The sequence below is a fragment of the Solanum verrucosum genome, unplaced genomic scaffold (genome assembly GCF_900185275.1).
Source record: "Solanum verrucosum unplaced genomic scaffold, falcon-dt-bn FXZP01000253.1, whole genome shotgun sequence".
Lineage (NCBI taxonomy): Eukaryota > Viridiplantae > Streptophyta > Magnoliopsida > Solanales > Solanaceae > Solanum > Solanum verrucosum.
In genome coordinates this window covers 4,917,027-4,943,421 of record NW_026019984.1, presented here as the reverse complement: position 1 = coordinate 4,943,421, position 26,395 = coordinate 4,917,027, and the positions used below count along the sequence as shown (strand labels likewise).

Genomic DNA, 26,395 nt, shown 5'->3' with positions numbered 1-26,395 from the left:
ACGTTGGGTGCAAACTCCTCCCAAGAAGTAGACACCAAGACTCTGTCTAGTGTCAATCAAGATGAAGAGTCTTCCGATCTAGACCAAGTGAAAGAAGCACCTATCAAAGTCAAATCAATAAATAAGTGGCTATCAATAAACTCTTAGAACTCCTCCATCCATGAGCATGGACACCACCCTACACCCAATCCTTTCCTTCGGGAATCGTATAGTATTAAAATCCCTCCTAGCACCCAAGGTATGTCCCACCTCTCCATTCCATCTCCTAACTCTGCCCGAAAGGTCTCCTTTTCCCCCTACACTCCATTCCATTGCTAATATTTCTTAATCACACCCTTAACATGAACTCCCACTTGTAACCTCCATACCCTCTACCTTTCCATCATCCCAAAGGATTAGAATTCCTCCCGCACTACCCTGAACCGGAATATAATCGTCTTCACACACCTTCCCCTCCCCTCCCCCCCACATACTTCTAATATGCTACCCGACATGAACTCCATTTTTGTTTCTTGAATACATATCACATCTTCCCCTCTTCCCTAAAACCTACTTTAATGATGGCTCTCTTCTTAGGGATTTTTGTTTCTTTGCCAAACAAACAAGTTCTGCAATTTCCAGATTATTTTTTTCCCCAACACCACCCAGATTTTAAGTCTCCTAATCTGTGTTCTCCTATCAGTTCTTTGCTTCTAATTTGATGTTTAACTCTAAGACTGTTTGGATTTTTACTTGGAAATATTGATTTCAATAATTCGGTTTAAGCGAAGCAGAAAGATTATAAGACAGTGGGTTAGAGCCATTAGAGAAGCAACAAACGAGAGACTACTGCATAACCTGTAGAATATGATACAAGGAAATTTGCTCCTAGTTTTTATAACAAAAGTAAAGCCGGTTTAATATGGTGTAAGTTATACGCTGATCTACTACAGCAGATGTTTTTCCTTAAAAGCTCCTCGAAACAACAGTCAGATAAGATGGGCGACTTCAGCAATAAGGAAAAATTCATTGAAGGGTAAAAGGACATCTAACTTCCATAGGCTCCACACCGGCGGTCTCCCGGATACTAGGAACCAGATACATGGGATAAGGCATACAAAAAATATCTATCTTCAAATATATTTTATACTCTGAAATTAATACGCACTATCAAGCAGGTTTTTTACATAAACTTGCTACAACCCCTAATTCCATGCCAGCCTACACCCGAGGGAAGATCCACGAATACGCAAGACCGGGAAAAGGGCTAGAAACAAATTGGTGATTTTACACCCTCTTGCAATCACACATTCTCTGATCAACAACAACATACCCAGGTAAAAAATTACTCTCAGGCAAACAACCATGAATCAAAACATACCTTTGTAGAGTCCGAAAGCACCGCATAGGCCTCTCCTATCATTTTAAAGAGCCTGTCAGCATCTTTGTGAACTTCTTCTGCTATCTCTTTCCACAGTCCATCCGCATTGTCATTTCTAGCCAGTGAATGCCCAGCCTAGATCAACAAAACAATGTTCAGATAAAGTCACCATAAAGTACTGTAATAAAATAGCAAAGGACTTCAAAGAACCTTATCAGGGTGATGCTTGAGTGCAGCTTTTCTATAGGCCTTCCTAACTTCAGATGCACCAACAGATGGATCAACTCCCCTGTCGTTGTTGCATCAATTGTTAGAAAAGCAATTGCATAGTATATAATCATACACCTGTATGAGTTCTTAGTCACGAAGGGATATCTTCTACACAGTTTAAAAAAGAAAGAAAAAACGTTTGACAGACCAACTTAATATATATACACCAAAAGTGATGTAGATTTTCCAGCTTCTGGTATACCTCTAGTATACGGGAGCTTTTTTCAATATTAATAAAAGAATCTACCTCATCAAAAAATGTATACCATACCAAAACTACCTTTAATATCATGTATTTTTAAATATCATAGCATGTCATTAAAGGTAAAATGGGAATGTGAAAATTAAAGAGTTGCCAAAAATAAAAAGGTGTTTTAAACTTTTTGGAATGGACCAAAAAAAGAGTTTCGTATAAAATGGAATGGAGCAAATACATGTAATCAACTCAAGCACTGCCTCATACTTTATTACTGAAGGACCCAAACAGACAACTTTTCGATTATGTCATAAATCATACAGGATTGACAACCAATATGTTGATGATTGCTCAAAGTAGATGTTATCCTGTCTGGACAACTACCCTGTTAGAATAGCATATACAATTCCACTTAGAATAGGAATAGTATATAGAATCCTACTTGGTAAAGGATTGTATCATAGGAAGAGAACTACAAGAAATTTGCAGAAAAATAGGAAGATAAGACAGACAACTACATATTTGCAACACACCATACCACCATACCCAGTATAATCCCACAAGTGGCATCTGGGGAGGGTGGTGGGTATGCAACCTTACCCCTACCTTGTGAAGGTAGAGACTAGAGAGGAAACAACAGACTTAACATTGATACTAAATTATGTTCTCAAGCAGTCCACTAAATGTTCCATTGAATGAACACTCAAAAATAATACTCCCTCTGTCCCAATTAATGTGTCATACTTTCCTTTTTAGTCTATCCCAAAAAAACTGTCAATACTTCCTTATTTAGAAAAAAACTAACTTTAAACTTCTCATTTTAACCTTAATGAGATGATTTATAACCGCACAAATGTCTATGGTTTGCTTTGGAACATAAGTTTCAAAAGTTTTTTTCCTTAAACTTTGTACCTAGTCAAACACTACCACATAAATTGGGATGGAGGGAATATTAGTTCTGGAAATCAATAACTTGACTGAATTAAGAAACTTACAATATGAGGTAAAAATTCAAGGGGATTTCCTTTCTGTCTTCTTCCTCCATGGCTGAAAGCTTTTGTTGTGTTTGCCGAATCTCATTTAGGGAACTCACTTTGTTATGTGATCCAGATCCACCTACTTTATTTTCCATATGCCTTGTCAGAAGGGATACAAGTCGCTGAAGATCTGAAGCTGCTTGTCCATAATCTCTGATCATCTCAAAAAGAGAAGCTCGTCTTGAGAGTGCCTGCAGTAATTTGTGTTGACATTTAACTGAAGATATACTGTACCCTAAGATCAGGTAATACTAACTCAGCAAAATTGCTATGGGCACTTCTTAACTAGAAAAAAGCTGCCAAACTAAAAAAATTCAATGTACTAGATCACAGAAATAATTGAGTGAAGTCATGCAACATTCATGGGTAATATTTAGAACTACATGAAGAACTATTGTGATTACCAGCCAGTTCATACGAGAGAAATAATAAAAGTACCATCCTTGAACCAGTAACTTACTCAGCAAAGAACTTCATGAAGCATATGGGGAAACAATTCCTATTCAAGTCATCTTACGGCTATATTCTTCGTAGTAATGTACAAACCGGAAAAACAGAGGGAGAAAAGAGATCATCTGATACAAGTCCTAGAGAAGTACTTCACAAATAATTTATATCTAAAGCCTACGATTATGAAATTTTATAATTTGATCTTGTAATTGATAAATCATCAAATGTAAAAATTTAACACACATAGTAAACAATAATAACAAACAAATAATTTCAAACAAAAAGTAACATAAGTTTCTCTTACTTACAAAAATAGCTTATTAGACCAACTCCAACCCATTTCTATTTTACTCTCTATATTCTATATTTGGAGAGAAATAGAGAATAGGGTCTCCAACCACAACTCCAAAAAACCTTCTATTCTCTACTTATAGAGAGGTGAATAGTAATTCTCTAAATTTAGAGAACTACTATTCATCCTCTCTATTTCACTTTTTGATTATTTTAATACTATTTATATTATTCACCTCTCTATAAGTAGAGAATGAATAGTAGTTCTCCAAATTTAGAGAATTGCTATTCTCCTTTCTATAAGTAAGAATAACCTAAGACCCATCCAACCATCTTCATCCCCAGAATCATCCTCCATTTTCTCCTCAACTTCCTCACATGTTTCTTGACCCATTTAATTTTTTCTTTAACTAAATCAATCATTTACTCATTACCATCATTATACATGACCGGAAGCACTGTTGAAAGACTTCACAGTTCACACAACCTTTGTATTAGATTTTATCCGACGACCATTAAACCTGAACTCTTTTGTCCACTACATCTTGTGCATATGACAGTTTAAGGCCCACAACGACTGAAATGGATATGATAATCTTTCTCTTTCGTGTAGAGAAGAAGGCCATCGTAGGATTGACACAGGACTGATACTAGGATTAGGATTTTGTTTAGTATTAGGGTTAGATTTGTTTGAAATTTGTTTGGGGAGAAGAAGTAAATGAGAAAGAGAAGGATTTTTGGGGTTGGAGTACCATCTAAAATTAAGAGAATCGATTTGGGGATTTTTGGGTGGGTATTATGTATTTGGGTGGGTTTTTAAATTAATTTGGGTGGATCTTTTAATTTTGGGTAGGAAATTTAACAAATATTAGATCGACGGTTAAGATTGAGACACATGTATCACCGTTAGTGTAAAGGGTATATATGCTCCAAAATTTGGACGGTAAGGATACTGGTGTCCTAAAAGTATAATGAGGGGATGAGGGGTATACACATACCATTTACGAAAGTTCGGGGGTCTTTTTCCCTATATTATATAACATTTGTAATAACATATTATAAATCATATAAGACCATTAATAAGGCTCTAATATTCGTAATTATTTTCTAAAGTAATATATTTATTATATTAATTTATAATTTTTATTGATGAGGTTTCGTAAAAAAAATATTTGAGATATAAGTTAGTTTTATTATTATTTATCATTGTTTTAAAAAAATAAGCATCACAAATATGAAAAGTGCACGTGTTAAACGAGTAATTAAATCAAAAACATTTAAAAATCTATTAATGAAAAGTATACTACGTCCTTCGGGATGGCTTAGTTGGTTTGGAGGGTGGTCATCCACACTGATGACCCAGGATCGATCCCCCCTCAATGCCTTCTGAGTCTAGCCTGTCGCATAGGATTTGCCTAGTGCGGTGTACATCCCCTGTGTGGTTTGCCGGCTATTACACAGTGCACACAAAGTGCTCAGCACAGAGTGCTCACCCGAAGGGCAGAGGCAGTGGCAGAGGTTGTAGCGGTTGCGGATTATCCTAGGTTCCAAAAAAAAAGAAAAGTATACTACATTTATCCCAAATTAACTTTTTTTAATATAGTTTTTTTTTTATTTTCATCACTTTAAATATGTAATTTAAAATTATAATTATTTTTTCACTATGAAGAATGCATAAAATTCAAAATAGAGAATGGGTTGGAGATGCCCCTATTAAAGTGTGATCTTAATGCACCAATTCAAGATACTTCAAAAGCTCCAACTGCAATGACAAAAATGGTGGTAGATGAAAATTTCCGACTTGAACAATTTTTAGCTATACAGAAAAACAATTAAGAACAAAAATGGTCATTATGAACTCCGTAATGCATTAATAGAGCATTTATGGGAGCAACATAATAATCTTAAAAGTTGAGTGTTTATATAATATTTACAAGGTGCAAAAGCAACTTGACAAGATCCCCTGGGAAGGCAACAGTAAGCACAAGTTCCACCTTGTGAACTGGGCCAAAGTCACTATGCCAAAGCAATATGTAGGATTAGGGATTAAAGACTTGGCCTTACATGGAAAGTGTATGATTTTGAAGTGGCACTAGAGATACAATCAGGAGGTAGTTGGTCTAAGGAGGTAACCCTAGCAAAATATGGTGGTGCTCTAATCAAGACAGAAACTCTAATGGCACAAGAGTTGGAAAGGTATAAGGAAGCTATGAGAGGTCTTCTTTAGCAATGCTTCTCTAAAGGTGGGAAAAGGGAACATATCTAGTTCGAAAGATACTTGACAAGGGAGCACTCTCTTAATGGAAATTTTCAAATTGCATCCAATCCAGTCCCCTTTTTTCCAAGTGTATTTTCCCCCAAATAAATCTATATCTAATAAACCTATGTCTTCAATGAAGTCAGAATTCTATCATTGATCTATTTATTCTGATGCCATCTCTTTTTTCTATTGGATACCTGACTGTATTGAAATCCCCACACAAAACCCAAGGCCCAAAAAACAGCCCCCTGCAGCACCTAGCTCCCACCAGGTTTCATCCCTCTCCACTCTATCATTTGGTGCATAAACTCCCATTAAATGTCATTTGAAGTCTTGGTCTTTTCGAGACAAAGAACATGAAACAGGGTATGCCCCAACACTACTCAGTTCCCCTTCCCAGAATCTCTTGTCCCATATGATCACTACTCCCCCCCCCCCTTGTTCCACTAGCCTCCAATTGTACATAGTCTGTCCATCTACTGCCCCATACCTCCTTTTCTATGTTGGAAATATCCCCCTCTAGTTTTGTCTCTTGTAAGCAAACAACATCAGCTTTCCAGTTTAACAGCATGTTCCTTATCAAACCTCTCCTCCTTTCACAGTTTAGCCCCCTCACATTCCATGAAACTATGTTTAACTTCATTGATCTTTGATAGCCAAAAATCCCCCTTTGCTTCTTGTGCCATAACTCATGAAATTGGTGTCCAGTTCTAGACTCTTCAGCTCATTCAGCCCTTTTCATTTCTGAACTTTTTGCTCATTCTGGATGACTTTATTTTCTAGCTTGTTACTGTCGATTTTTTGAAATAATTCTGCCGCCTTCTCCTCACTGCCTTTGAAATCAACCCCGAACTCTCTACTCAGGCGAATAATGTGTTGTTGTATCCAGACCGGCGCGGTTAGCTGAGCGTTGTTCTCTTCTGGAATTGAATACCCAGAGGGGTTACCTCTTCTTCTATAATAATGTAGTCTTCCCCTTGAGCTCCTTGGTTGAGCTCGACTTCTCTTGCCATACAACACACCTCCATATCTTTTACACTGGTAGTTACTCCTTGATCTTCACTTATCTGCAAAATTTCTCTCCCTTCAATTGATTTCCTCCGCTGACATTTTGTCGAGAGTACCAGCTTTGGTAAATGCTTGTACTTCGATGTTAACTAAGTCTAGGGATTGGGCTGGGTCATTATAAATTTGGGCCTTTTTTGAAATTAAAGGGTCTAGAAAAGGGCCCAATTTATTTTTCCTTCTAGAGTGGCCCATTAGGTCATTACTTTTGCCCTTGCCTTTTAAATCTCTGCCACGTGCACCCCCCCACTCAAAATAAACCCTTCCTTCGAGGTTCCCACGTGCCCATCCTTAATCTATGCTGACATAAGCTCAAAATAGGGATGTCTCCCTTCATTACCTGCTAGGTAATGACCTTGATTTTCTTTTTCCATCTCCCCCTTTCTGACGGTGACCGGAATCTCGCACCACACCGGAATGGTGTATACGAAACCCCTCTCCACCACTTTTATTCTAGCCCAGTGAAGATGGTTCTTAAGGGAAGTCTCCTCCTCCGTCTCGATGAAGCCGCCGCACTGGTCTCCAATCTTCTTGAACATCTCCTTCAACCACAAACACAATGGAGCCACACAATGGAAGGCTCAGAACTCTAATCCAGACCCAGTCCCTGTTGAGTGTTGAGCTCTTGGAAAGTTGGGAAGCCCGTGAAAATAGATCTGGTCACTGGTTCCAGCCTGTATTTTGTGGTGCTTATGGAAAGAAAGGAACAAAAGATGTTCTGATGCCATTTCAACTCCCGTCCCTTCTTTTAAGGCTAGTTGTTTAGTTCGTCTTTTTAGTTGGGTTACCCTCTCTTCTGTAATTACTGTTAATTCATTCTTAGAATTTATCAGCTCCATAGATCTCTGTAGATAGCTGTTTTTGTCATATTGGGAGCTGATATTTTCTTTCTGATGCTTTTGTTAATGACATCCTTCTTATTTCTTCCAAAAAGAAAATACAGAAAGCAGAGCACCCTCTCAAGGAGAGGGACTTAGAATTTGTCCCTGAAAGTGGAACTTCAGCAGTTGGCTAGGGCTGAAGAAACATCTTGGAAGTAAAAGTCAAGATGCTTGTGGCTAAAGGAGGGCAACAAAAACACTAAATATTTCCAAAGGATTGCTAACTAACTAGCACAGGGGGTATAATTCTATTGATAAACTCAAGGTGGGAGATGATTTAGATGAAATAATTGAAGACAGGGATCAAATTAAGGAGGAAGATACTTGGCTACTACCAAAAACACTACTCCGAGAATGAAGTATGGAGGCCTGAACCTAACTTTGATGACCTTGGTAATATTTCATGGGAGGAGAAAGTTTTGGCTAAAAAGAACGTTTGAGGAAAAAGAGGTGTTATCTGTAATCATGTCTTGTGCACCAGATAAAAGCCCTGGACAGATAGCTTCATCATGGCTTTTTTCCAAAAGTCACGAGGTTATATCAATCAAAGAGGTGATAGGAGCTCTTAATCACTTTCACCAAAATTGTCACATGGTGAGATCGTGCAATGTTACTTCATTGTTCTTATTCCAAAGAAAAATGGAGCGGTGCAATTGAGAGACTACAGGCTTATAGGTCCCATCAGCAGTGTATACACAATTTAAGCAAAGATACTAGCAGAAAGGCTAAAGAAAGTTTTTGGCAAGTTAGTCTCTCGACATCAGAATGCATTCATCAAGAATAGAAAAATGACTGATGCAGCCTTAATTGCAAATGAATCCCTAGATTGGAGACTGAAAAGTGGTCTTTCTGGTATCTTATTCAAGCTGGATGTGAAGAAAGCTTTTGACCATATCAACTAGTTTTATCTCATTTCTGTGTTGATGAAAATGAGTTTTCGGAATAGATGAATAAGGTGGATAAAGTTCAGTATTACCATAATTAAATACTGAGGTTTAGTAAATAGTAGTCCAGTTAGTTTCTCCTCTCCATAAAAGGGTACTAGGCAGGGGGGTCTGTTTATCTACCTTCCTCTTCATTTTAGAAATGGAAGGTGTCACAAAAAATACTTGACAAAGCTAGCCAGCTGCTACGGACTCAAGGTTTTAAGGTAGGCACATCATTAGGAGGTAGTGTCTCATTTGCTATATGCAGATGATACATTGATTTTTTGTGAAGCAGATAGGTCACAAGTGCTATACCTCAACCTTACCTTGCTTAGCTTTGCAGCCATCTCAGCGCTGCATATTAGTATCCTAAATAATGTCACTTGCTCAGGGAATACAATACCTAACAACTGGCAGGTATCATGGGTTGTAATATTGACACATCCCCTACTACATATTTTGTAGGCTAAATTCAAGTCAGCAGATGTATCGAATGGGACCATTGAGAAACCCGAAAAGGAGGCTGGCTCCTTGGCAACTGCAGTATCTTTCAATAGGGACTGGTTGGCATTGATTAACAGTATGTTGGACAACATTCCAACCTACATCATGTATATATTTCCAACGCCCAGGAAGGTGCTAAGCCAGCTTGATAAAATCAGAAGATCCTTTCTGTGGAAGGGAAACAGTCAGAATCATAATTTCCACTTAGCCAAATGGGCCAAAGTCATTCAAACTAAGCTTAAAGGTGGTCTGGGGATCAAGGATCTTGCAAAACATAACAAAATTATGTTGATGAAATGGCCCTAGAGGTATAGCTCAGAGGAACTGGAAACCATTGTGCACTAAAACTCCTAGCTCTTTAATTGGGGTGGGACCCTGCAAGCAAATTAGCAAACTTTGGGATGAGGTTCTCTCAAAGAATCTGATTCAAATTTGGTAATGGAGCTCATCCTTCTTGATTGATCAATGGTTTGACAATTCTACATTGTAGGAAGACTATCCTAACCTATTCCACCATTGCTGACAATAGACTGGCAGCACCTGGACATCTAACTTGAGAAGGAATGTTCATGATTGGGAATTACCGGATCTCCTAGATTTACTGTGCAGACTTGGTAATTTCATCCCTGAAGAAGAAGCAGTTGACAGACTACTTTGGGGTGATTCAAGAGAAGGTTTATATACTGTAAAAGCAGGTTACAGTCAATGATCAGATCATTGAGTTTTGGCCCTGGAAACTTATCTGGAAGACGAATCTTCCAACAAAGATCATTTGTTTCACCTGGACAGTTCTAAATGAGTCATGTTTAACTCAAGATAACCTTAGCAAGGAAGTATTCAGTTTGTGAACAGGTGCTACATGTTCTCAAGCAATTTAGAAAGTATTAGTCGCCTCTTCCTCACTGTTCAGTTGCTAAGTACTTGTGGAATATTTCTACTCTCTTTTTGGACTCAATTGGGTTATGCCTTTTAGATTCAAAGATGCCTATAAAACTTAGTGTCATGGAGAGTTGATAGGATCATCAAGATCTCTGCAAGTATTTTTTTGGTGTGTTACTGTGTTTGGAGTGAGAGGAACTACAGATGTTTTGATGGAAATTCAACTCCAACACATTCCCTAAGTGTCTTCTTAATTTATTTTGTTGGAACAATCTTGCTATTGTAAGTAGTTATGTACAGCTCTTGGGACTTTGTTAGTTCTTTCACTTTAGCTCTTGGGACTTTGTACAGAAGCTAACTTTATTTTTGTGCTCCCATATGTAATTTCAGTATCTTCTTGATGCATCTTTATTGAACAACTTACTTCATTAAAAAAAAGGCAGAAAGCATATCAATGATTTTGAACAGTATAAGCTTTCAACTCTTATGCAATAAATAAACTACCAGAGGAAACCATTTCTCTTTTTTTCCTGAGCAGTTGAGGGAGTTTATGTTGGAAACAAAAGAAGGGTAGTTGAAAGGTTTTCCCTTCAAGGCAAGATTCCCAGAAAATGCAGTATGCCCAAGAGAGAAATTGCATTCAATAGATGCACCAAAAAGAGCATTTTAGAACCATACCTTCGCATAATTCCCATCAAGGGCAATTGCCAGGCTGCAATCTGCAATGGCATCTGAAATTTGACCCATACCTCGGTATGCAGCAGCACGATTGCAGAAACAGATTGCTGTGAAAGGTCGTGACTCAAAATTACATGATACTGCAGCTGTATAGTGCTCAACAGCTTCTGCATGCTTTCCTGATTGAAATGATGCATTTCCAGCTGCCTGCATAGTAAAGGGCGAATATTCTTGAAATGGAAAGCAAAATGTTCTTCTCAGTATTTAACATTACTTTTTCCTCAGGGTGGCACCACAAAATTTTGCAGTACTTGCTCTGAGATATGCCAGGAATCAGAAAAATGCAATGAAGATGAACAGTCAAACAAAGGTAGGAAAACATTTAACCTTAATGGATGAACAAACAAGTTAGAGGCCATACGGAAGCAAACAAGAGTCTAAAGCAACTATACACAAGAGTCATAGTCGGCTCAATTTGTATGTCTTTAATCAACAAAATCAGTAAGATGCCAAGATGAGGCCTCACAATACTTCCAGGATAGGTAATAGCACATATTGCAGCCATTGACTAGTTCTGCATGCTACATTACAAGATCACACTTGACTGAAGAAACTCAGCTGACTGTGTTCCTTAGGGTAGAACCTAGAAAAAACGAGTCATAACACCCTACTTGAATCTAGAGGATATCACTGCTTGCAGGACACCAAATGACACCATTACAATCATAATGGAGCTACTTTACAATTTCATAGTAGACACAGACCATAAGGAATAAGTAATTCAAAGTAGATATAGACTGGTTTGTTTTTTTTTTTGATGATGGTAACTGTATATTCACACCAAAAGGCCCATCACTGATGGGGTGGGATTTACAAACCCGGGGTATCATCAAGACCAACAACTAGACATGAAACTTTACAATTGTCGTATGAAATCGACTAAACTATCTATCTCCCCCACTATATCCTGTTTACACCAAAAATACAAAAGACTAAGGCTCCTCATCTTGATATTCCGAGAATTGTTGGCTATTCCATCATGACCTCTTTCATTTCTTTCTCTCCATAATGTCCACCAAATGCATGCTGGAATGCTCTTCCACCAGTCTTCTTGTGACCCTCTTCTCCCCACTCCTTCCCAATTTTTCAGCAAATCAAAGGAGGTTCTGGGCATCACCCAATTTATGCCTAGTATACATGTTAGAACATGAACAGGTTTATACAACCCTATTAGAATAGGAACAGGTTTATACAATCCTATTAGAATAGGAATAGGTTTATGCAATCCTATTTAGAATAGGAATAGGAATACAAATAGAAATAGGAATAGTAAATAGTATCCTACTAGGTAAAGGATTGTATTCTAGTATCTATAAATAGGTCTCAATAATTTATTTTCCTATATTTCTCACATGGTATCAGAGCCTCTACGATCTTGGTAAACAATCAAAGAGCTTCCGCTACTGGCAGGCGGCTATTACCTATGTATGTCACCCGTCTGGCCAACAATTATGTTAGCAAAACTTGTAGCACCGTGTCATCTTTTCGGTGACTACTTTTTCATATTTAATTTGTGTAGCACCGTGCCATCTTTCCGATGACTACTTTTTCATAATTAATTTGTGTAGCACCGTGCCATCATTCCGGTGACTACTTTTTCATAATTAATTTGTGTAGCACCGTGCCATCATTCCGGTGACTACTTTCTTATATCTGATTTGTGTAGCACTGTGTCATCATTCCGGTGACTACTTTTTTAATATCCTATATGTGTAGCACCGTGCGATCTTTCCGATGATGACTTTTTTCATATTTAATTTGTGTAGCACTGTGTCATCCTTCCGGTGACTACCTTTTTTTTGCGTATCTAACTTACGTAGCACCATGCATCTCTCCGAACTACTTTTCATATTTAATTTGCATAGTACCATGGATTTTTTCGAACTACTTTCTCAAATCTAAGTTGCATAGCACCGTGTGTCTTTTCGGTGACTCCTCAAATTTGATTTGCATAGTTCCATTCATCTTTCCGATGACTCCTCAAATCTGATTTGCGTAGGGTTGTGCCATCATTCCAACCCTACCTATATAATTTCTCCTTTTCAGTAGGATCGTGCCATCATTCCAACCCTACCCATATTATTTCCCTTTTTTAATATGGTCGTGCCATCAATCCGACCTTTCCTATATAATTTCTATTTTCTAGTTGGGTCATGCCATCATTCCTACCCTACCCATATAATTTTATTTCTTAGATTGTGACCACTTTCAGCCAACAAATCTATACTCCGGTGTATAAGCATGTTCCGACCAATTTTTCGGTGACTTTCTTGTTTAATATCGACTCATCTATTGATTCCAACACTGTCAATATACTTCATACTAGATTTTGAGCACTTTGTTGCTCAAGGGGAGTTTAGTAGCCATGTATGTCGATTATGCGAGTCACTCTATGGTCTGAAACACTCTTTGCAAGTTTGGTTTGGGAAGTTCAACATTGTAATTTTATCACTCTATGTTTTATCGGTATTATGCATCAAATTCAGTATTTCACGAGAAGACAAGCACATTGAGATTGATTGTCAATTTTGTCAAGTTGACTAATCAACTTGTAGATATCTCACCAAGCCCCTCATCGGTCCTCGTATTAATTACATTTGTAACAAGCTAGGTACATGAAATGTATGCACTAGCTTGAGGGGGAGTGTTAGAACATGAACAGATTTATACAATCCTATTACAATAGGAATAGGTTTATACAAAATCCTATTAGAATAGGAATAGGTTTATACAATCCTATTTAGAATAGGAATAGGAATACAAATAGAAATAGGAATAGTAAATAGTATCCTACTTGGTAAAGGATTGTATTGTAGTGTCTATAAATAGGTCTCAATGTAATAATGTAGACACAACAACACAATTCAATAATTTCTTTTCCTATATTTCTCACAATACAAAAAAACATGTTCCACAGATTTGCAGTTGTTCGGCATTGCAAGAACAAGTGACTATCTATCTCTGCCTCTTTCTCACACATAAAACACCTTGAGCAAATCTGTACACCTCTTCTCTGTAGTACTTCGTGGGTTAAACAGGCTCTCCTGATCACCAGTCAGATGAAGCATGAAACTTTGAGAGGGATTTTAACCTTCCAGACCAGTTTCCATGGCCAGATAGCTTTTCATTGTGCGACTGTAATTCAGTCTCCAGTAGCATGATTTCACCGTAAAGGACCCCTTGTTGTGCAATTTCCAGACTGGCATATCAGGACCTGCATTTACTCCTAGGAAAAAATTTAGGACCTGCAGCAATTCAGCCATTCTGTTTATCTCCCAGTCATTTAAGGCCCTTCTAAAAATCAAGTTCCACCCTTGAGGACTCCACACTTGTGCCACTTTGTCCATCTGTTGCAAGCTCAAAATATACATATCTGGGAAGGTAGTCTTCAAGTTTTCTTCCCCAATCCACAATTCGTTCCAGAAATTAAGTCTTTTCCCCATTACCAATTTTTTACTTCAGATTATTACTAGAGCAGAGCCACAGTCTTCTAATTGTTTTCCACACAGAACACCCAAATGTACCAGTCACCTCCTCAGTCATCCAGCTATTCAGGAGCCCATATTTCTGTGAAATGAATCTCCTCCAAAGTGCCATATCTTCACAACAAAATCTCCACAACCATTTCTTCAGTAAACTTCCGTTATGTGCACGTAACTTCTTTATGCCTAGTCCACCCTGCTCTTTGCTCAGGGTCACCTTATCCCATTTGACTAGATTGTACCCCTTCTTCTCTTTGTTGCCCAGCCATAGAAATACTCTTCTTGCCTTGTTGATTTTTTTCTCTATGCTGACTGGTAGAGGGAACAGACTCATCATATAAGTAGGTTGGTCATCCATGACTGATTTTATAAGATTTAGTCTGCCGCCCAAAGACAGATATTGACTTTTCCATTTTGCTAGACTTTTCCATTTTGCTAGACTTTTCCATTTTGCTAGTTTCCTCTCACTTCTTTACAGAATCTCATTCCACACTTCCAGCTCCTTATTCTTTGCTCCGAGAGGCATACCTAGGTATTTAGTAGGTAGGGAAGCCACTTGACACCCTAGGTTCTCTGCTAGGATCTGCATATTAGGCACTTGGTTGACTGGGTAGAGACAACTTTTTTGCCAGTTAATATGGAGCCCTGAAACGCCTTCAAAAATGGTTAGGATAGCTCTCAAATGCCTTATTTGTGTAACTTCAGCTTCACAAAAAACTAGGGAGTCATCTGCATAAAGTAGATGAGATATCTCCATAGCATTACCCATAGTTCTGTTAGCACAGAAACCTCTAATCCATCCATTCTCCCTTGCTCTCCTGATCATGAAGTTCAGGCCCTCCATTGCTAGGATGAACAGAAAAGGTGACATGGGGTCACCTTGTCTGAGCCCTCTCTGTGATTGGAAAAAGCCTTCTGGACTGCCATTGATTATGAGCGAAAATTTCACAGTGGAGATACAAAAATTGATCCAGTTAATCCATTTGTTGCCAAACCCCATATCTCTCAATATTTTGAGAAGGAAAACCCAATTTACGTGGTCGTAAGCCTTCTCAATGTCAAGCTTGCATAGCACTCCTGGTACATTTTGCTTCACCTTTGAGTCTACCAACTCATTTGCCAGAAGTGTTGCCCTTCAGGAAGACCATTTGGTGTTCATCAACCAGAGTCCCCATAACCTTCTTCATTCTCTCAGTAATGAGCTTGGCTATAATTTTGTAGACTCCACCAATTAGACTTATTGGTCTGAAGTATTTCAACTCTTCTGCTCCCTGCTTCTAAGGAATAAGTGCTAAAAACGTATCATTGAATGACTTCTCAAAAAACTCATTTTGATGAAAATTTTGTATTGTCTTCATTAGGTCCTCTTTCAAGGTCCCCCAACATTCCTTGAAGAAACACATTGTAAAGTCGTCTGGACCCGGAGCTTTGTCACCATCACACTGTTTGATAATACCCAATACCTCAACTTCAGTAAATGGCCTTTGCAGCCACTCTTGATCTTCCTAGGAGATTCTAGGACAGTTAGCAATCCCAAAAGCAGGCCTCCAGCCTTCTGATTCAGAGTACAAGTTCTTGTAGAACTCAATCATGCTCACTTTGATTTGGTCTGAGTCTTTGATTTCCTCCCCCCTGATTACCAGTTTGTCGATAGCATTATATCTCGTGTGTCGTTGCCATCCTTTGGAAAAAAATTGTGTTGTTGTCACCCTGTTTTAGCGATAGAACTCTAGATTTTTGTCTCCATCTAGCTTCCTCATTTTTTGCCAGTTTTTTCGAGCTCAACCAAGACAGTTGCTCTAACAATCATTTCGTCTTCATTTAGAGCCCTAGTATCCTGAACCAAATCAATATCAGCCAACTCAGCTAGAAAATTTCTCTTCTTAATATCCAGTCCGCCACAAGCTAATTTGCTCCATTCTGTGATTTTTTTCTTCAGCATCCTTAACTTCAGACTTAACACGTAATCAGGGCTTCCTATCACTTCAAATTCATTCCACCATTTATGCACTAGTTCCCGAAAACCGTCTATCTCGAGCCACCAATTTTTGAACTTGAAGTAGGGTCTCTGTTTTTCCCAATCACCACATTGCAGCAAAATAGGACAGTGGTCCGAAGTCACTCTAGGCATAACCATTTGTTTAATGTTTTTGAAGAACTCCTCCCTTTCTACGAAGTAGAGAAATCAATCTAATCGAGCAGCACTGTGGTGATTTGGCCCTCGAAACCAGGTGAAATTCCCCCCGCACAAATAAGGATAATGCAATTCATCTCATCAATCCACTTGGAAAAATCAGCCATCACATTAGTGATTCTGCTACAACCTCTCCTTTCTGCCATGGTTCTGACTGTGTTGAAGTCCCCGCATGCCACCCAAGATCCTTCACAGAGTCGAACTGTTGTCACCTCTTCCAAGCACTCTAGCTTCTCACTTCTGATGTGAGGGGCATACACACCGGTAAGAAACCAGCTGAAGGAATCCTGCATTGCTTCAAATTTATAGGTAATTGAAAATTGTCCTATCTCCACTAGGCTACCTTTCCTTACTCTACAATCCCACAAAATTAGGATGCCCCCCTTACTTCCATCGGTTTCCATATACCCACATCGCATCCACCTGCTGGGCCATAGTTGTTTGGCAAGACTATCCACTTCCTTATTTACCTTTGTTTCTTGAAGGCAGTAAACATCTGCCTTCCACTTGAGCATAGCACTCCTAAAAAGATTTCTTGCGCAAATATTGTTAATCCCCCTTACATTCCATGAAAGTAATTTTATCTTCATTTAAAGGTCAAATTTAAAACTCTCCCTTTTGTCCTAGATCCCTCCACTTGCTGATTCAGACATGATTGTAAATTTTTTTGCTCATATTTTCCAATTCCCCTATTTTTGGGAGTGGCAGTTGAGTTGTCTGATTTCTTGTTCTCTAGTGCTACCTTTCTTTCATCTATTTTCATCAATAGGGCATGTGTTTCATCCCTAAAACCTTCGAAAGCCACCCCGTAATTGGCACTGAGTTTCATGATGTGAGCATTAATCCATTGCGATGCCTCACCCCCTACGTCTTGTCGGATCTCAGGCATATTCGTAGACACTGGTTCAACATCATGAATCTGTTGTATTTGCAAGCACTGTTCATCATCAACATCTTCAGGCAGCTTCGAGCTTTCCCCTGCCTCTTGTAATTGGTTTCCCAGGCTGCTATCAACTCTACTTTGGATTGTTGCGTTATGTTGCTTGTCGAAGTTCTCTCTCAGCTCAGAATTTGATGTTGGCTCAATTTTGTTCTCCATTGACGCTGATTCCCAAGCACTGAAAGCTTTGAGACATTGTGTCGCTAATGTTTTAAGGCTAGTCAAACTCTCCTTTGTCCCTTAAGTTCTCGTGCCCCTCACATGTTTTCCCCTTAAACTGAGAGGTCAAATCTAGACCACCTTTAAAATTGAGGCCCAAGTTTATTTTTGGGCCATGATCCAAAGTTTTTTGGCCCACAGTTAGGGTTGGACTTTTAAGCCCTCCCACACTTGTTTCTGCAATATCACGTGGCTGGTCAGCTACGGCTGACTTGTCCTTGGACAAAGTGCAGTCCCTCCCACAAACCTTTGGTATAAACCTTATGGACCATCCACTTTCAGATGAGCTTTTTGAATCTGATCTTCTCCGGCGACCACCCTTGCCGGACTTTCGGTCCAGATCTGCATAGTGTACCAGAGGCTGCCATCATCGATCGTGACCTCTCTGGGTACGTTAGAGCCATCTCCTTCAACCTTGATTCTCGCCCATTTAAGATGGTTCCGTAACTGTGTTTCTTCCTCTGTTTCGATCCAATCTCCACAAAAATCTCTGATAGCTTTGAAAGTACTTTGGGACCAGAACTGAAGGGGCAAACCCACAATCCTGATCCATGTTGTTCTAGCACTTTTTGTCGCCGATGATGTACATATCGTCAGGTTCCACCATTGAAATAGCACAGGAGAATTTCTCCAACTCCAGTCACCTTCTGCTACTTGTTCCGCCGTGATTATGGAGGAAAACTCGAATGGGAAATAGCCATTCCCTATCTCGTAAATATTAATGCCGTGGATCTGTTTCCAAAGGCCATTCGCCCACCTTCTGATGTCTGCTGAGGTTGGAAGTTCACCCTTTGTGGTCACGAATTTTCCCACTAAACTTTTCTTCAACACTTCACTGTACGAGCTTGCATCGTCATTAATGCAGATTCTATCTCCCCTCTTGATTGTCCCCTCTTCCCTATGCCCATCACTCCCCTTATTGGCCCATTTAATGCTCCTTAGTATTTCTGCATATGGGATTTTTTTATCCACCAACCTGTGTACTCCTATGTTCCCCACATACTTATGGCTGCTAATAAATCTCCCAATCTTTTCTGCAATTCCTGACCATCCTGAGTTGAGAGTCAATTCGGAATGATAATCATTGCCCTTCTTCTGCCTTTTACGTTTATCAAGCTGATATACCTTCCGTATTTGTTATAGTTACGGGCACAATAAATTTCTGAAAAAACATCCTTTTTCCTCCATCTAAGCACCGTGTTCCCCCTTGTTTTTGAAGCCTCCCGAAGCATCTGAGAGATCCATTCCATTGCTTCAGCATTAAAGGTTGTTCTTGTGATGGAGTTTATGCTTCTTTCAGTCCAATCATACCAGTCGCCTGCAGCTCCTGATGTCATAGGATTTGAATCCGGCTGCGAAGTAGATAGTGTTATCCATCTAACGGTAAAGAAAGGAGAAAGAGATAGAGAGAGAGAAAGGAGAAGGTAAATTCCGGTGATCAGAAGGATCACCGGAGAGGAGGAGAGAGAAAGATATTGAGCTAGGCCTTTACCTCGAAATTAGTGCCTAGGAGAGAAACATCATTGAGATTCTATCTACAAGGAGAGAAAGAGCTCACATTTCTTTCTAGCCTGATCAATATAGACTCTGGTTTTTCACTACAAACACAAACAGATGATGCAGATAATTGTACCTCATATAGTCACAACAATGGGGATATTTTTTGAGAATTGACAAGAACGAGGATAACCTTATAGGCTTACTCAGTATACAGTTTTGTTGCATCTATTTTTTTCTTCTTTTCTGAAAGGGTACAATGGTTACTAACTGCAGTAGTTTTCTCGTACTAGGAGCTTACCAAAAAAAAGCAAGGCAACAAATAAATTTATTTTCCAAGAGTCAGTTAAGGGACTAAACTTCAAAAATAGAAAAAATACCATGCCGCTTAAATCTCATATTGCACAAGAATAGCTAGTAACACCTTTCTCCAAAAAGAAAAAAAAACTAACAGCAAACACGAAAGCTTTGCAAGGAAATTCAGGATTGACCAAAGGATGACCAACCAAAAACACTTCAAGAAGCTTGAAAAAAGAGTAATGATAACAAGGACAATATTTAGTAGGACTTTGGATATGAATTGGTTAATACTTAAAAGAAGTAGTAGTAGTTGGAAGTTGAAGTTGGGTTTGGACATGAAAACACAATTGAAGTCTTCTGAGTGAGAGCTTGAAAAAGTCCTAACAGCTGTTCTTCAAACATCAAATTCCATATCAGATTTGAAGTTGAAATAATGGGTCAATCTCATAACAAACACTTATTTGAAATAATTTCCAAGCATTTAAACAAAACGGACAAATCCCTTAATATAATAAACTAAAGATGAATTCAAGTCATTCTCTCACAACCAGCCATCCATGAATGACCACTTGTAAAACATACAATTTTAAAGGCTTCAAATTAAACTTCTGCCATGGTGAGTATTCTTACACTTCAATGTGTAAGAAACCATATGTGTGTGTGTGTGTGTACATTAGCCTGAATGGGTCAGTTGAGACACGGCCACCGAATCCCAACTCAACTACCCAAGATTTGAGTGGAGACCAAATTGGCCCAAGCTGATCTAATTGGCCCTGTAAAAAGGTGCTAGCTAAGGCAGTGAGCCTCGTATGCTGTTACTTCACATACCATAACTCGGGCTCCCCCAAATGGTGCAACTTAGTATTGTTACAGCAGTCTAGCAAACTTAAGGTCCTACAGATTCAAAGGTACAACCTTAAATAAAATTTCCGCCTTTGCTCGATACCTTCTATCACTCTCATTTATCACGACTTCTAACTAGCTAATTCAGCTAGAGACCATAATTGTTTTTTCTCTTCAGTAGTTCAGTCATTGCTATTTCATTTTCCTTTCAGATTTCATCCCAGAAGATTTTCAAAAGTATTAACAGGTAAATAATTTTGCTAGTTCCATTGAAAATAATGACCTATAGTTCAAATCTAGGTGCTACATTTAGTTAATAAAAAATAAATGTATATATTTTTTTCTATGATGGAATATATAAATACAAGTATGAAACCTAGGAATAAGATAAATATAACAAGTGATAGCTGCTTGTTTAAAAGGGGAAAGATCATAAAGCACAAAGTGCACTCACCTTAAAGCACAAGAGCTCACGTATTGTTACAGCAAGAGGAACAACAGCTTCTAAATTCTTGAGTCCACTACTGCAAATTCAAATTATATGACTGTAAGCTAATACCTAATGTAAAAAGAGGATAAAGATATATTCCACAATATAGAAGCCACCTTTCCATTAGACACATCGATTTCTCTTGGTTCTTCAGAAAATTATCAGCCTCTTCAAGCTTCCCGAGATAAAAGTATGACTTCACTATTTTAGAAATACACCAGAGCCCAGAGGAAGCACTTCTCTCTGTGATCGCACTATCTAACTCTGATGACTGGTAACTGAAATTATATGGCGGAGCATTTGACTTAGCCAATTCAAGTGTCTTCTCACATAACTGAATCACCTCTTCATACCTCCGCAGCTGTTCATTAAACTCAACAAAATTAATTTATTTTAAGAAATTCAAAAGATTTCAGGAACACATGGCGCAATGTAACAAATTTTAAGCAGCCAAAATTCAATTTTACAGTCTCATAGTTCAATGACACAAACCATAAGAAGAGCATCTGCTTTCAATTCGAGTAGTTTCTCCGAATAGGTGCTTATTGTCAAAGCCTCACAGACCACACCCAAGGCCAACTCTGCATCACTTTGCCTTCGTCTTTGCAATAGTTCCACACACTGCTTCATGCATTCTGATACCCTCTGAGGGCATTGGAAAAGACCAATTAGCTTTCAACTTTTCATTTTATTAAGATAAGCTCATTTTGTTTGTTGAGCATTCACAAGTTTCTTAAGCATTATTATCCAGGAAGCTGAACAAAGAAAATCAAAATTAAAGCTTCAACTAGAATGGCAAGACCAGAATCTAAGTAAAATAACCTATTCTTTCCACATATTTCTATTTTTCTTTTCTTAGCGAAATAATAGCTATGGTATAAAAAACAGGAGTGCCATATATAAGAAATTAATCTAGCAACAGATACCTAAATGCACCCTCTCTACTTGTGTTCATCTTGTCCCTATTCTCTCTTCTTTTATTCAATTTTGGGAAATCTAAATTACCTTGCATTTTATAGGGATTACATAAGCAAGTTGTTCATGGAACATGCTTGAGATGCTCAAAATTTCTATGGCTAAAAATTCCAGATAGTATCTTTCAAACCCTGAAATTATGAAATCCATAATTTGCAAGTTTTCTTCTCTTTTTCTTTCACCAAACAACTGGTGAATTTAAAACAAGCTGGGGCATAAATGACATTACATGTGTAATGTTGAGGTAATAATTGCAAGAAAAACACAGCTAAGACTATTTAGATAAAGGAGCAGTAAAGGTGGTACCTGTCTAGGGAGAGAATCTGCAAAAGATGAGTTTGATAATTATGTAAAGCAAATTACTGAAGTTAATAATTGTACCTGTGCTTTTTCCAAGCCCTCCGAGGCCTCCACCAATATCTTTCTATCCACACACGCCTCTGGCCCATGTTGCAAGCATGTCATGAAAAACTTTGATGCATTTTCGACTTCCCCAAGGGCAAGGTAACAGCTAAGAAAATGCATAACAAAACACAGTTACAAAAAGAAAGTATCTACTTTTTAATATATTGTATTAACATTACTATTTCTTTAGATGAGATGTATTAACACTACTATTACTGGATGCTGGAATGCAACTGCCCACAACATTCAAATGGCATTAAGACTGCTGAAGAAAGCTTGTGAGACTTAAAGCTGTAAATAGAACCGCAGAAATTTCTAAGACTAGCTAAAACTTGAGAAGCTTCAAATTATATATTTAGCTCAGCGAGAAAGTTGGGAGCTTTTTATAAGCCTTGAATCCAGCAGACAGAAAACACTAGAGTAAAGCTGTACCATTGAGTTGAATAAATGCACAACATTTCTGAAGACAGAGATCCAGAGGTATTTAAAAGAAGAACCTAAAGATGTATACTGACGTTCAGTTTCTCAAATGAGTCTTTTCAACGAAGTTGTACAAGAATGCTGATGCTTCAGTGATAACAACCAATAACTAGTTATCACATTAGCCCTAGGGCTTTGGTCTAGTGGTACGAGCGCAGAGCGTGATGTGTAGGTTAGGTGGATGTCACAGATTTGAACTATGCTGCGAACAGAAGCCTGATACTTAAGAACAAGGGTAGAAAGGCAGACATTATCCACCAAGTATTGAAGCATGCGCCGCTGGCCCTTGTGATTTCCAAGTTATAAAAAAAAACTAATTTATCACATTAAAGAAGGGTTTTGTTAAAAGGGCATCCCATAGAAAGTTTACCCAACAAGAATGACAGAATGGTGAGCTACTCTTCAAGACAACATTTTATGTGTTTCATGCACTGTGATTGTTTAAAACAGACATGTTTATGCATACTAAAGGTCAGTGATCAAACTTCTGTCAGCAAACCAAATCTTCAAAAAGGTAAGAGGAAGCTAGACCTATACGATATAGAGACTAAAGGAACTTATGACAAAGAGAAGGTAAAACTAATAACGCATAGAGCTTACTTTGCGGCTCGAACTTGGACCCTGAAAAAGTTCGGATCTAATGCAGCAGCCTTCATACAATCCTCTAGTGCTTCTCTCATTCTTCCGAGGGACATGCGTGTTGCTGCACGGTTGCTATGGCATAACATTAAAGCCCGAAGACCGCTCTTAGATGCGTCACTTTCGGACACACAGTTCAATCCTTGTGTGTAACATTCCTCTGCTTTAGATAAGTTCCCATTTGCATAGGCTTGATTCCCCCTGATATAAATTCATATCACAAGTATGAACTTCGGATAAAGATACACCAAAAGGAATAAGTGACTGAACAATCACACCCTAATAATGAACAGAAGAAGAAGAAGAAGAAATTGGCATGTATGATAGGAAATACAACACGTTACTAATTCAGAGTCAATCCAGTAACAGTATAGGCCCAAAATTTCATCCTGACTTTGATCAAGGTAGACCCCTCCATGATTAAAAAAACAGTAACTTGTACCTCAATCGCCATTTTTCACAAGCTTCCTGAGCTGCCATGCTTGCAGCAACTGTTTCATGGTTGACTTCCTTGACCCTAGATTGTTCATTGTTGCCCTGGCTATGGCTTATCATAGTAGGTATATCTCCTTTCTTACTCTGAGTTGGAGATGGAAGAGGAGATGATCCAGAAACTTGAAAAAATTGCCCAGGTGACGATGAGTAAGACAATTTTGTAGTTGAACTACACGAATCGTTAATGAGCTTCGTTCGATTTTTCTTCTTCTGTTGGCGTGTTGCTGTTGCAACCTGATTTTGAGCAACAGAGGGTGCAGCAAATATGAAGCTACCCTGGCAAGCCTCTTCAAAATTTGAAGCAACATTAAACTGACTTCCCCCGTCACTATCTTGTCTCTCAATTGTTGATTTAGAAGTCACTTCAGTATCTGCTGCAGTTATGAAAGAATCAGTACTATAATCTAAATGCTCTGTAGCAGATTTGAAGCTTTCAGTCTCAGCCCCAGATATAGATATAGACTCTTCAGAAGGACCGTCCATATCTACACCATGATGACTAGAGTGTCTCGATTCTACTTCTTGTGTCTCACTACATGTCACATCATTTTCATTAATATTCATGCGTTCTGTTGCATCTATCAGATCTTCATCTGTTCCATCATTTGAAACAGCAGGACGGGTATCACTAGATCCATAATTCTCATTTAGAATGAACGACTCATCAGAAGCCACAGAAGTTCCTCTTGAAAGTGTATTATCTGCCGGTGTTTCACGATATGGAGAAATATCCATAGGTGAGTAAGGTTCAGAAGGTTCCGCATTCTCTTCTGAACTTCCTCTGAGGGCAAAGTCATGAGCAAAGTTCACTGGCGTTGAGAGTGTTTGCTTAGGTTTCATTTTCTTTTTCTTGTATCTGGGATCTCTAGTTGCTTCCCTTCTAGTTTCAACTTTCTTATTTAAGCTTCCTTTAACAGTTGGTATAAGATTTTGCATTGGCTTGCCATCAGACTTAGTACTGAAATTAAATTCAACCTTCTTTCCAGTTCTATCAGTTGATGGTGATTCAAAAGTACCCATCATAGATTCACCAGGGATATTAAAGGAGGGGAATGAGGAGGTTGAACTTGTACCACTATGATAGCCTGGATGAACCTGATTAGTAAACTGATTATTCTGTGTCCCTGCCTGAAATGAGAATCCTGAAGGAATTGAATCTGAAATTCCACTGGAACTCTTATTAACAGCATTTCCACTAGGGTCACTTGAACTTGAATCAACTTTTACATTCTCATTAGAAACATAACCCGTAGGCTTATTTATATGCATGTTTTTCATCTTATCATGGAGCAAGGTCTCCGATTTTCCACCTAGAGAGCCTCTTTCCTTATATGCATAGTCGTTCATGTCATTCTCAGTTCTCCCTTTGATATTCAATTTGTTCATCTCATTCAAGAGTTCATCCCCTACACCCCCACCAATTTTACTATCAACATTTTCACTACTCGAGAAGCTGCCAAACACGTTATACTTGGATTTTACACTGTCCATATTACGTGAAGTGTCAACACTTCCCTCACTTTTGATATTTAACTTGTTCTCCACCTCCTTGCTAACCATTTCATCAAGTTTTGCATCGCCACCCGTAAACACAAATCCCATATCAGCACCAGCAACCACATTGTTTACACCACCACCCACATTCATTTTCTTCTCACTTTCAATATTCAGTTTCCTCATTTCATCAACAGGAAGTGTTCCTTCCCCTATATATCCCTGATAATTGCTCAAATATGCTCCAAACATACCACTATTTCTACTAGCTCCAAAAACAAACCCTCCATTACCAACATCCCCACTACCCCTATCAACCCCAGAAGCAAAACCCACATTCCCAAATTCCCCAGAAACCGACTCCACATGATCCATGTTCATTTCTTGAATTTCCCCAACACCCTTAAAAGGGTTGAACATTTGGTCCTTTCTATCAGAACCCGTGTATTTCTTTTTACACAATCTGGGTTTTGGCAGCCTTGAGGGAGCAGAAGAACCAAATGGAGATGGATTCGAATCCGATGGAGTGAACCCAAGATTGTGATCCATTGAAGCTATTATGTGCTCTGAATGATTATTATATGAAGATTGAGCGTTAAAAAACTGACCTTTATGTAGATGCAAATCTCCGGTGTCGGTCAACGCCGGCGACATATGTCATCTAATCTGACGGCCGGCGTTTACTTGTGATCAATTTTTCAAGAATCTTGGATTATCATGAAATTGCTTCCTTTGTGGGATAAATCAAAAGAAGCTTGTTGAGGAGGGTGTCCTCCCTTTTTTTTATGTTTTTTTATTTTTTGACTTAATTTTTCAAATTTGTTGTTTAATTTAATTACTGTTGCTGGGTAACAAAAATTTTACCTTGGTGAGTGAATACTGTATACTTCTTTTTATTTTGGGAAAATTTAGTGGCTAATAAAACATATACTAGTTAATTAGCTAATATAGTTATAGTTTGCATTAATTACAATCCAGAACTTACTTCTAACTATAATTACATTCTCTCTCGCCTCTCCTCTCTTCTCTTCCTCTCTCTGGAATCCCGCTCGTCATTCTCCTCTTTTTCTCACTCGCCTCTCAAT

At 38.5% G+C, this 26,395-nt stretch overlaps 1 protein-coding gene across 1 annotated transcript in view; it reads right to left on the bottom strand.

Moving 5' to 3' along the window:
- The window catches only part of LOC125818061 (uncharacterized), a 36,293-nt gene extending 10,194 nt beyond the window's left edge, over window positions 1-26,099 (bottom strand). Inside the window, exons 1-10 of the mRNA XM_049497571.1 lie at window positions 23,764-26,099; window positions 23,283-23,522; window positions 22,179-22,308; window positions 21,315-21,467; window positions 20,939-21,183; window positions 20,787-20,856; window positions 10,798-11,004; window positions 2,822-3,054; window positions 1,571-1,649; window positions 1,361-1,495 (exon numbers count right to left, since the gene is read on the bottom strand). Of these exons, the coding sequence (XP_049353528.1) occupies window positions 1,361-1,495; window positions 1,571-1,649; window positions 2,822-3,054; window positions 10,798-11,004; window positions 20,787-20,856; window positions 20,939-21,183; window positions 21,315-21,467; window positions 22,179-22,308; window positions 23,283-23,522; window positions 23,764-25,964 (3,693 nt within the window). The 5' untranslated portion in view covers window positions 25,965-26,099. The remainder of the gene's footprint in view (window positions 1-1,360; window positions 1,496-1,570; window positions 1,650-2,821; window positions 3,055-10,797; window positions 11,005-20,786; window positions 20,857-20,938; window positions 21,184-21,314; window positions 21,468-22,178; window positions 22,309-23,282; window positions 23,523-23,763) is intronic.
- Between the last annotated feature and the right edge of the window lie 296 nt (window positions 26,100-26,395).